The sequence below is a fragment of the Cyrtonyx montezumae genome, unplaced genomic scaffold (assembly GCF_038088225.1).
Source record: "Cyrtonyx montezumae isolate F1298 unplaced genomic scaffold, pur_monq_1.0 scaffold_4, whole genome shotgun sequence".
Classification (NCBI taxonomy): domain Eukaryota; kingdom Metazoa; phylum Chordata; class Aves; order Galliformes; family Odontophoridae; genus Cyrtonyx; species Cyrtonyx montezumae.
Window position 1 is genome coordinate 33,723,164 of NW_027072045.1, and position 12,283 is coordinate 33,735,446.

The following is a 12,283-nucleotide window of genomic DNA, read 5'->3' on the forward strand; positions in this document are numbered from 1 at the left end:
CTGTGGTGTGTGTTGTTCCAAGTAGCAAGGTTGTTGTCCAGCGGCGGGGAGGGTGGAGTGTCTGAGGGGCTTCCTGTGGTCTGCGCAGGCAGCTGGGCATTGGGGTGCCCCTGGGGCAGGGGTTGCAGCCTCTTGTGCTTGAGCCGTAGGACCAGGAGCCGGAGTGCTGTGCGGGGATCACTGCCCCGGGGCTGACCCTGAAGGGGCTGTGAGGTGCATGGGGATGAGCCCAGATGCACATCTCTGTGCCCATTGTGGCTCCAACTGGGAGGACATCTCCCAGGGATGTATGACCATGTCTATGGGGACTCTGTCCCCGTGCTGCATTTCTTGCCATTGCCTGCACCACTGCAGATGTTGCACTCCCAGGAGTCGATGTCCTCTGCAATGCTGGAGCAGAAATGGCGGGTCCTGTGGGAACCACAGGAGTGACAGAGCAGCATCCTCCAGGGTCTGGGGGAGCAATGGGAGCCAGAGCCTTATGGTCACCAGGGGTCCCAGGACTGTGGGGTGCCAGCCCTGGGATGGTCTGTGCCACTCCCACCATGGCGGCTGGCACTGAGCTACCAGGGCACAGTTTGTGCCATGCTGAGCTCAGCATCCTGATTGACCTCCATCCCAGCTGGTCAGAGGGGATGAATGTGTCAGGTCGCCATGGCTTTGGGGTCAGAGCACACTCACCCCAAGTTGTCAGAATGCTCCCGTCCCAGCGGGCATAGGCACACACTGGCATCGCAGGAGATTTGTTGCTCGTACAGGTCTTCAAAGGCTCCTACTTCCTCCCAGATTTCAACCCTGCGGGAGGGAGCCGGGGGCAGCTGAGCATGAGGCGTGAGGGGAGGTGGGGGGGGTGTGGCTGTGTCAGGGCAATGGGTGCTGACCTGTTTGGGATTTTGATCCCAAGTCGCAACATCTCTGCCTGGAAATTCTCATTGTCCCGGCAGAGCGGGCAGCGGAAGTGCAGAGCACTCAGTGCGAGGTGCTGGGGAAGGGGGAACATCAGTTGGGGAGTGGCACGCGTTGCCCCAGGGCTGGGGATGATGCCAGGGTTCCAAGGTTGGGTGGTGCTGTGGATGCTGTGGTCGGGGGGCAATGCTGCCTACCTGGATGCAGTCCCGGTGGAACTGGCTGCTGGTGCAGGCAGGACAGATCACTGTGCTGTAGCTGGGTCGTTCCTCCACCACCTCCAAACAGATGGCGCAATTGGGGTGCTCCTGGGGCACCCCTCGCACCCGCTGCTTTGGCCGGTGCAGCCAGCAGAAGGACCTGCGGGGTGGATGGAGGTGGCAGCTCAGCACCCTGCCCCATCTTTTTCTCAGCTGTGGCCCTGCAGGGTGCCTGCACCCACCTGTACTCCCCGAAAAACTGGGAGATGCAGCCACGTTCTCTGCCACAGGGGTAATGGAAGGTGTGGGAGCATCTCCGGCGCTGGCAGCGGACTGAGGCGCCGTGCTGCCGGCAGATGCAGCACATCTGGGGACAGCAGTGTGGGGCCAGGCATCAGTGCCTTGTACCTCCAGGCAACGCTTGCCCATGAGAGCACGGTGGCCTCCCGCCCACGTGGCACGGGGACTGAGGTGGGGACACGTCGCCGTATTCACCTTCTGTGCCACGCGCTGCAGCTCCTGCTCAATGTCGGGGAGGAAGAATCCAAAGAAACCTTGATCATCAGCGCTGCGCTGGATCAGCCCACTGGCGTGGTACTGCAGGAGGCAAGCGAGGTCCTGTTACTGGACCTGGTGGGCAGCGGCTGGCCCAGGGCTGGGGGCTGAGAGCCTGGGGCCAGGGGCCAGGGGCCGAGGGTTGGTTCTCACCAGGCAGTTCTCATGGATGCACAGCGTGTCCTGCCGGCATGTCTCCCCGAAGGTCACAGCGTCTTGGTCTGCACGCTTGCACAGCCCACACCCTGCCATGGGGACAACAGCACTGTCACCCCAAGCATGGCAGCGGGTTGACCCCAGCGCGTGGCAGAGGCACATCGTCTCTGGGGATGTGGGAGCACTCTGCCCTCACCTTCCTCCTCGGCTACGCATTGCCTTTTTGGTGGAGATGGCCCCTGATCGGGCCTTGCTCGTGCCCTGCGCCGTGCTGCAGAGCGGCGGGTGTGGGGAGAGGGCTGAGGAGCCCTGGGGTGTCGAGGCCTCAGCTCCATTCCCAGGGTTTTCTTCTGGAGCAAAGCACTGGTGCTGCTACCTCGATCCCAGAGGTTCCCAGGGAATGAGGGTACACGGGGGTGAGGTGTGGGATGCAGCCCTGCACATCGTGGTGGTGGTGCTGATGTCACAGTGATGTCACAATGAGCCCTGGCGTGGGAATGGGAGTGCCTCCGTGGTGCTGGGTGCCCTGGGGGGTGGGCTCAGGATGCCTGCATTGCTCCAGGGGTCTGTGCTGGGCAGTGGCAAGCTCCAGCTGGGAGCTGGAGACAGTGACTCACAGGCGGTGTATGGATGTGGACTGAAGGTGGAGTTGCAAATAAACCACACAAGCCCTGATTTCCTAATGCAGAAGATGTCTTCAGGCATCAGAGCTCCTGACTCCTCAACAAGCGTTTTGATGTCTTCTGCATCAGCAACATTTGGGCATCCTGACATGATTTCCTTGGTCTGAGATGCTCACCCTTATTCCTTAAAAGCCTGCGCCCACCCAGCTGACGGGTGATAGAAGTGGCAGCACAGCAGTCGCTGAGCATTGAGCAGAACAGAGCTCTGCAGCCGCTCAGCTCCAGCCCCACTTGCCATGCCATGGGGATGTCCCGCAGCACCACAAAGAGCTCCGCAGTCGCCCTGGCCCTCTGCTCCTCCTGGCCCTCTGCTCCTCCTGCCCCTCCACTCCTCGGTGGTGGCCCATCTGGGTGAGTTGGGTCTCGCTGTGTCCTTCCGCCTGAGTGCAGTTCAAGTGAAAACACAGAGATGATACAGATCTGCGCACAGCCCAAGGAGCACTGGGTGCAGGCAGTCCTGGAGCACTTTCAGAACCACTGAAACTGACCCTTCCCTGTTCTCCTGCCATTGGGCTTGGCCTGCAGCACCACGTACACAGCAGAGCACTTGAACTGCATCTTCTAAGTTTATTCTATTTCACTTATTTTAGTGACATTTTTTCTTTGCCTAAGAAAAGGGAAAATACAAGAACAATTTAAAACATATCATTACATAATAATCCCACATGGGCTTAGTAGTTTTGATGCCTCAATAAATTGTTTGGACTATCAAACCCATTTGTTTGTCTCCTGTATGGATTATCAAACCCCTTTCTTTGTTTCCATTCCCTTTGGGAGCCCATGTTGCTTCCCCCTCCCACAGTGGGCTCAGCTCCCCGGGGCCAGCCCTAACCTCAGCACATCCCCAGTGGGTGATGATGGCATCCTGGCTGGGGTGCTTCTCTGGAAAATAGTTCAGCAGCAGCAAAGTGCAGACAGGAAGGTCACCTGGACTAAGGCTGCTCCTCCCTGCACTGTTCAGGCACACCAGCGAACTCAGCAGTGAGCTTTTACTTTTTCTTAGGGTGATCCCAGGGAGTTGTTCAGAGAGATCTCTGCAGGCTGGGGAAGTGGGCAGAGTAGAGCGTCGTGAGGCTTAACAGGGGCAAGTGCAGGGTCCTGCACCTGGGGAGGAATAACTGCAGGCACCAGCCCAGACCCCAGTATCAGCTGCTGTCATACAGCAGTGCCTCCAAAATGGAGCAAAATGTCCCCAAGATGTCAGAGCTGGAGCTTCTCGGCAACCTTCCTGAGTGAAGGGAATAATCCACAGCCCTGAGGATACACCATGGGCACAGGAGGAAAGGAAGGAGGTCCCCATACCCATCGGTCCCCACTTATTGGGATGAGCCCTGCTTCACTCAGAAGATAAGTGCAGCAAAAGCATCACTGAGTTTTGGGGTTTTAATTCCTGCAAGTGCAGAAGTGATTAGACACAACAAAATTGTATCATTACAATTTCATGAGTGACCATCCTAGACAGGCAAAAGAAGTAGGTTAGACAGTGACCTTCGTTCAGCTACAAAAGACATTAATTTGCATATCACAGAATCACAGAATTACAGAATCACAGAACTGTAGGGGTTAGAAGGGACCTCCAGGGATCATTGAGTCCAGTCCCCCTGCCAAGGCAGCTCCCTGTCCCAGGTTGTACTCCAGACAGGTCTTGAACATCTCCAGAGAAGGAGACTCCACCACCTCTGTGTGCAGCCTGTGCCAGTGCTCCATCACTGCACTGTGAAGAAGTTCCCATGCACATTTGTGCAGAACTGAAGCACTACATTCAGCTCTGAGACCTCCAGAATATCAGGGATGTGAAGCTGTTTGAGAGGATCCAAAGGAGACCATGAAGATGATCAGAGGGCTGGAGCACCTATTCTACAAAGAAGGGTTGAGGGAGCTGGGCTTGTTTTGGCCTGGAAAAGAGAAGGATCTGGGAAGACTTTGTTGTAGCTTTCAATACTGAAAGAGGGCTTCTAAGAACGACAAGGACTTTTTATAAGGATAAGGATAAGGGGTAAGGGTTTTAAACTGAAAGGTGATACATTTCGATTCAATTCAAGGAAGAAACTCTTCTGTAGGAGAGTGGTTAGGCACTGGAATACATTGTCCAGAGAAGCTGTGAGCGTCCCACTTCTGAAAGAGCCCACGGTCAGGTTGGATGGGGATGGGACCACTCAGCCTATCACAGATAAACAGACAGACAGACAGGTTGGAACTACATGTTCTTGAGGGTCCTTTTCAACCCAAATCATTCCGACATGTAAATGATTCGGAGATTCTGTGGTTCTGTTATACAAACTGTCAGCTGAGCAGCTGAAACTATGTCCAGTCTCTCACTAGCACACATAGGCTCGTACATATTAAGACCTTTCTTCAGTTTTGTACAGTGTGTTCCTGTGGTTCAGCTGAAGAACACGGCTAACATGTTAAGTGGTATTAATGTGGTGCATTCCATGTTCCTTGTGCTTGTGCTGCTTGCTACTCTCAGCTTGCTACTACAGGCTCCACCCCTCTGCACTGCACCTCAAACTCCAGCCCTAAATCGTCGCTCTTTCACCTCAAACTCTAGCCCCTGTCCTTCCTAATTTCATCCCAGATTCCTGCCCCAAACCCTCACTGTTTTCCTCCCACACAGTGGTCCCTTATCCTCACTCCACTTCTATCTAGACTCTCTTTATCCACTATTTTTCTGAGCTGTAAGTGTGGTTGACTGTATAATCTTTAATTACTTAATAATTACTGTTTAGAATAGGACTTAAATTTTAGAAAGGTTGGCAATTACTTTGTCAGAGAGCACTGTCCAATTACTCACCAGAACTCTTGCTGCTTGGGACCCTGCCCTCTGCCCTGGGTGGCCAGTTACAAGCCCACTGTCCTCGGGAACCTTCCTGTAACAGCCCCTGACCCTTGATGCTTCTCCACACCGTTCCCTTGCGTCCTGTTGCTGTCGCCAGAAAGCAGAGCTCAGCACTGTTTTCCCTGCTGTCAGTATATACACGTAGATAGATTTACATGTTTAGGCTAAAATGAGAAATAGATGGGCGTGTTTATATTTGAATTGTAAAGTATCAGCATATGTGGAATTCCTTAGTATAATAAAAGCCTTAAAACTGAAACTGTCCAAGTGTGTGGTAGGGTACTGAGATAAGTGTCAGAAAGAATTTGTGTACCGGAATTAAAAAACATTTTTACAACCTTTATTCTCACTTTAGGGCTCTTAAATGAACCAAGTGGATAAGACTTCCAGAGACTCCTCAACCCTTCTGGATTTCACACAGTGAAGGAAACAAGGCTGGGGAATAAAGTATAGGTTTAAGGAATTTTCATCACTTAAAACAAATCTAGCAAACAAAGCACGCTTCTCTGAGAAGCATGTTCTTGTATTAAATAAAGTTTCTAACTTGTGTGAAAAGATGAAAGAGTGAAAGGTTCAAAGAGAATGATTTGGTAATATTAAAAGTTAATGGAGTAGATACATTAAATTAAGATTAATAGTCTAATTATAAGTATTAGGATCAGAGCAAATGTGAGGAAATGAAGTATCCGATCAAAAGCTTAAAACAGGAGCAGCTGAAATTTCATTTTTTTTTCCTACAAGATACTAAAATACTTTAGACTTCTAAGTAATCTTCTTACTTACACGTGGGAGCACATAGATTCATAGATACATGAGGTTGGAAAGGACCTACAAGATCATCTAGTCCAACCATCCTCCTATCACCATCCCTACCCACTGAACTACTAAATCAAATCCCTTAGCACCTCTGTGCTAAAAAAAAAGGTTTTACTATCCCCTTTCACACAAGAAACATCAGCTGTAATTCTGAGGGCTGCTCTGAAAGTAATGCCTCGTATGCTGTGATTGGAAATAAAGCTAATTAATCAAATAAAATGAGCAAGGGAGAGTGTCTAATAAACCGAAGGCCTTACACTAACGCTGAAGGCGAGACGGCAGCTGAGGATGCCAAAGGAACGTTCTCCTGCGTGAGGTGTGAGCAGGTGGAAGATCTGCTTCGCATGGTGACAAAGCTGAAAGAGGAGGTTGAGGGACTGAGGGCCATCGGGGACTGCGAACGAGTGATTGACTGGTGGAGTAGCTCCCTCGAGCGCCAGAGAGAAAGGCACCGGGGAGATCCCCCGCAATTGGTGGTGGACTCTCTGACCTGCCCCCATGGGACAGAGGGGGGGTATCTGAGGGATGGGGAGGGCTGGTAGAGAGTCCCTGCTCAGTACCGTGGACAATCTCCCCCTCAGCCTACGTCAGGTCCCCCTAAACAATAGGTTTGCAGCACTGGATGTTGAAGGGGATTTAAAGGGGGAGGTGCCGTAAGATTCCCACAGGAGGTCACCAATGGCAAGGCAGTTGACTCCGCGCATTGAGACTGCTGCTGCCAAGACAGAAAGAAAGGTGATTGTAGTGGGCGGCTCCCTTCTCAAGGGAACTGAGGGCCCCATTTGCAGACTGGACCCAAACCGTGGGGAAGTGTGCTGTCTCCCTGGGGCTCGGGTCAGGGACATAGCTAGAAGACTCCCGGATTTGATACACCCCACCGGCTACTATCCGTTACTCGTAGTTCGGGCAGACAGCAATGAAATAACTTAGAGAAGCCTGCAAACTGTGAAAAGAGATTTCAGGGGTTTAGGGTGATTAGTTCAAGGGGTGGGAGCACAAGTGGTGTTTGCTTCCATACCTCCTGGAGTGGTGAGGGACACAGAATGGGCTAGGAAAACACAGGTGATGAATAATTGGCTCAGAGGCTGGTGTAGAGACAGACACTTGGGGGTTTTTGACCATGGGGCAGTTTACTCGGCTCCTGGCCTGTTATCTGTTGATAGAATGCCCCTGTCTCAAAGGGGGAAATGAATCCTAGCATAGGAGCTAGCTGGACTCATCGAGAGAGCTTTAAACTAGCTGTGATGGGGGAAGGGGATAAAACAGGGCTCACCAGTAAAGAGCCCAGGGGGGCTGTGCTGGAGCAAGGGGTGAGGCAGATGTCTCAGCTGAAGTGCATCTACACCAATGCAGCATGGGCAACAAACAAGAGGAGCTTGAGGCCATTGTAAGACAGGCTAACTATGACCTTGTCAGTATTACAGAAACACGGTGGGATCTCTCCCACGACTGGAGTACTGGGATTGATGGCTACAAGCTCTTCAGAAGGGATAGACAGGGAAGAAAGGGTGGTGGCATAGCTCTCTATATCAAAGAGTGTGTTGTGGTTTTGTGGTTTTGATGCCGGTATTCCACATCAGACCATCATGCAGCAGTTAAGGAATTAATGCTGTTGGGAGCAGCAGAGAAGCAGAGCTCCAGCAGCAGAGGGGCAGAGCTCCGCACCGGTTGCCAGGCCGCGCTCTGCCTGGGCGCGTCCCTCTGGGCTGCCGTGGAGGTTCAGCACGTGTGCTTCCCCTGCAGTTTTCTCCTTAACGTAAGCTCACAGCTTTTGGTTTGGAAATTTTATCTCTCTCAATTGTTCAATTTTATTAGATTTAGGAAAGTTACCGTTCCTTCTCAGATCGTGCTGTTGTCTTCTTGTAGACCCATCTCTTCCCACTGTTTTACTCCTCCCCCCGGAGCACACGGCTCTGCTCAGATGTCTGCACGGCCACTGACGCAGTTCTGTTTTTTTCCCCTCCTCAATCCCTTCTTTCTTTCCCTTGGGTCACTGTCACGGATAACACCGTGACAATTATTGGTGGAGAATGCAGGCAGTGCAGTATTTGTACTCCATTGTAAATCTGGTGCTAAGTGGCCTAAGGTTTTCATGTACCTTGGAACATGTTGGCGTTTTTTTAAGCTCCTCATGTTCAGCACTGGAGTCATACCTGCGTACAGCTACTTTATTGTGCTGATGGATTTACGTGCTTCCTGCCTGAACACCCTCGCTAATGTGACCGATTATACAGCATTTGGATTGGTTTCCAGTTACTCTTTTCAGGTCTTTACCTATATTCAGGATGCCAGCCTGGCAACTGTGTTATCTATTTTTCTGAATGCTCTCTTGGCAATTTATATCATGTGGAGGAAGCCTTCCTCAAAACCAGATTGTGCTGAATGGCAGGGAAGGTGGGAAAAATTAGGAAAGAAATTAGAAGCATGGGGACCCCCAGTGTTATACAATTTTGATCTTGAGCACCTGTGGGATCCTGAGAAATTCAGTGAGTGTTTAGGTAAGGAGTCATGTGACTCAGGACGATCTGAGAAGGAACGGATTGTTTGGGGTTTGGCTTGTGCTTATCGAGCTATAATTGACATTCTGGAGAGAAATGGTTTCCAAACCAAGGTCCAAAGCAAAAATGAAAACCTCGAAGTTAGACCTGACCAATCACAGGAAGCACCGGCATCAGTGTCGGTTGCCCCTGCGGAAGGCCAGAAACGGACACGGCCGTCCTCGCGCCTAGAACGGAAAGAAGAAGAAGCAGAGAAAGAAGAGGAAGATCCAGGCGAGGGGCCCTCCTCAGCACCACCATCACCACCTAGAAAGGCCACTAGGAAAAGTGAGAGACGTGGAGAAGACAGCGATGATGATGGAGTCACTGTTACCACTACTCGTCGGCCCCTAAAGATGACTGAAATACAAGGTTCAAGAAAGGAGTTTGTACGGCGCTCAGGTGAATCTATTGTCACCTGGTTGCTGCGGTGTTGGGACAACGGTGCCAGCAGCATGTCCCTAGATGGCAGCGAAGCCCGCCAACTGGGAAGCATTGCTCGAGACCCAGCTATCGACAGAGGAATTGGCAGATGTCTGAATGGAGTCGCTACCCTCTGGGAATGAGTACTAGTGGCTGTAAAGGAGAGGTATCCTTACAAAGATGATCTGGAGCCTAAGGTGGAAAGATGGGACACCGTGGAGAAAGGAATCCAATTTTTGAGAGAAACAGCCGTAGTAGAGATGCTGTATGATCCCAATTTCGTCCCTTACAATCCACACCAGGACCGTGATCCTGATAGAGTAAGGTGTACACCTGATGTATATCATAAGCTCTCAAAAACAGCACCAGAGAGGTACGCAAGTACACTGGTAGCAATGTTCCATAGATTCAAGGGTCAAGACAGAAGACTCCCAGTTTATGAATTGACTATTACACTCCAAAACTTTGAACAACAGTTTCCACCATCACGTGCTTCCATTGCAGCTATAGTAGCAGAAGAAGTAGGTGAGATGAAGGAGACACAGAAAACTATACTGGAGGGACTGTCATTACTGATGAATAGGGATGAACCTGTGTCAGTATTGGAAACACCTGATGAAGACGAGCATGACCCAAAGAATCTGGTGAAGCAATTGATGAAACTGATGAAAGTCTCAGCCACCAAAGGCAGCCGCCTCTCTGCTCAAGCAAATGACAACAGTAACATCATGTCACGTGTGGCCATGTGGAGCTTCTTACGAGAAAACGGAGAGGACATGAGGAAGTGGCATAGAAAACCCACTCCTGCACTGTGAGCATGGGTGAGAGAACTACAGCAGAGATCAGCCAACAACGAAATTGATCCTGTCGCTGCAGGTAACCAATAGAGGGGCCCTGCCCTCAGCCAGGGGAGGGAAAGGGATAATAGAGTGTATTGGACTGTGTGGATTAGATGGCCTGGCACATTAGAGCCACAAAGATATAAGGCACTGGTGGACACTGGTGCACAGTGCACTCTGATGCCCTCGAGTTATAAAGGGACAGAATTGATTCCTATTTCTGGAGTGACTGGGGGTTCTCAGGAACTGTCTGTGTTGGAGGCAGAAATAAGCCTCACCGGTAAAACCTGGCAGAAGCATCCCATAGTGACTGGACAGGGGGCTCCATGCATACTCGGTATTGACTATCTCAGAAGGGGACATTTCAAGGACCCCAAGGGATACCGATGGGCTTTTGGAATAGCTGCTGTAGATGCAGACAACATTCAGCAGCTGTCTGTTTTACCTGGCCTGTCAGAAGATCTGTCTGTTGTGGGGGTACTGAAAGTGAAAGAGCAGCAGGTACCTATTACTACAAAAACAGTCCACAGACGGCAGTACCGCACCAACAGGGATTCCTTGCTCCCCATTCATAACTTGATCCGTCAGCTAGAGAGCCAGGGAGTGATCAGCAAAACTCACTCACCATTTAACAGCCCCATATGGCCGGTGTGTAAAGCCAGTGAAGAATGGAGGCTGATGGTAGATTACCCTGGCCTGAATAAGGTCACAACCCACTGAGTGCTGCTGTGCCAGATATGTTGGAGCTGCAATATGAACTGGAGTCAAAAGCAGCCAAGTGGTATGCCACCACTGACATTGCCAATGCTTTCTTTTCTATTCCTTTGGCCACAGAGTGCAGACCACAGTTTGCTTTCACCTGGAGGGGCATTCAGTACACCTGGAACTGTTTGCCCCAGAGGTGGAAACACAGCCCAACCACTTGCCATTGGCTGATTCAAACCACACTGGAACAGGGTGGGTCACCTGAGCACCTCCAGTACATTGATGACATTGTTGTGTGGGGTGATACAGCAGAGGAAGTTTTTAAAAAAGGAGAGCGAATAATCCAAATTCTTCTGGGTGCTGGTTTTGCTATTAAATGGAACAAAGTGAAGGGACTTGCCCAAGAAATTCAGTTCCTAGCAATAAAATAGCAAGATGGACGTCGTCACATTCCAGGAGATGTGATTGACAAAATCACCAGTATGTCACCACCCACTAGCAAGAAAGAGACAAAGTCTTTTCTTAGTCATTTCTGGCTTATTACCTGATCATGTCTTGATTTTGCCTGTTGGGCACTATCAGTTGGTGACTGACTAGTCTTCAGATGTGATGGAAGAAGTGGCCAAGTACAAATCTGCCCTGAAAGAATTTTTCAGAAGCAAGGGAAAGAGATATGTCTTATTTGAAAGGAACTATAAGAGTCAGCATCTGCAGTTACAGGTATGGTTTCATTGTACTCCTAAGAGGATGCAACTGTGCACTTCTCCATGACTGAACTGAAAGGGAAAGCTCACTTTCAGCTTTGTCAGAGTATGCGGAAGCATTTTGCCCACAGACAGAGGCAGAACAAAACCAAAACCGATGTGCGTGATGGTTGTGCTACAATCCTTAAATTCTTCATATTATAGCAGCAGAGCATCAACTGTGTTGAGTGGGCAAGGGAAACTCTTCCCTGCATAAATATGATTTAAAAACACCACAGGGATTCCAGGCAAGGTTTTAGAACTGGTTTCTGTTGTGGTTTTGTGGTTTTGATGCCGGTATTCCACACCAGACCATCATGCAGCAGTGAAGGAGTTAATGCTGTGGGAGCAGCAGAGGGGCGGAGCTCCGCACCGGATGCCAGGTGGCGCTCTGCCTGGGCGCGTTGCTCTGGGCTGCCGGAGGTTCAGCACGTGTGCTTCCCCTGCAGTTTCCTCCTTAAGGTAAGCTCACAGCTTTTGGTTTGGAAATTTTCTCTCTCTCTCAGTTGTTCAATCTTATTAGATTTAGGAAAGTTACCGTTCCTTCTCAGATCGTGCCGTTGTTTTTGTAGACCCATCTCTTCCCGGTTTCCCCCTCCCCCCCGGAGCGCAGCTCTGCTCGGGCGGCCGCGTGGCCACTGACGCAGTTTCTTTTTCTCTCCTCTCTCCCTTCTCGGTTTCCCTTGGGTCACTGTCATGGATAACACCGTGACAGTTTCTTACTCTAATCTGCTCCCATGGGCACACAAGCTGCTGTGTGCTCACCTTACAATTGGAGTAGGCTGAAAATGTAAGGATATGTGCAAAATTGTAGTCATTATTTACCAATATCAGCCCTTCAGTTTGATTTTTTTTCCTTGTGCATGGGTCACTTAGTGGTT

The 12,283-nt window shown here is 50.6% G+C and overlaps 1 protein-coding gene across 1 annotated transcript; it reads right to left on the bottom strand.

The window, feature by feature from the left end:
- Positions 1–299: 299 nt before the first annotated feature.
- Positions 300–1,979, bottom strand: LOC136055017 (PHD finger protein 7-like). Its single transcript, XM_065746603.1, has 7 exons — positions 1,815–1,979; positions 1,602–1,703; positions 1,349–1,473; positions 1,104–1,266; positions 882–982; positions 682–795; positions 300–411 (listed from the first exon to the last, which is right to left on the bottom strand). The coding sequence occupies exons 1-7, from the start codon at positions 1,977–1,979 to the stop codon at positions 300–302; spliced, it is 882 nt and encodes a 293-aa protein (XP_065602675.1).
- Positions 1,980–12,283: the final 10,304 nt, after the last annotated feature.

Excerpts from the sequence above, each read along its gene's own strand:
- LOC136055017 (XM_065746603.1), bottom strand. The coding sequence starts at position 1,979 with ATGTGCCTCTGCCACGCGCTGGGGTCAACCCGCTGCCATGCTTGGGGT. Across the intron at positions 1,474-1,601 it reads TGCAGCGCGTGGCACAGAAG|ATGTGCTGCATCTGCCGGCA; the intron begins GTGAATACGGCG and ends TGCTGTCCCCAG. Across the intron at positions 1,267-1,348 it reads CAGTTTTTCGGGGAGTACAG|GTCCTTCTGCTGGCTGCACC; the intron begins GTGGGTGCAGGC and ends TCCACCCCGCAG.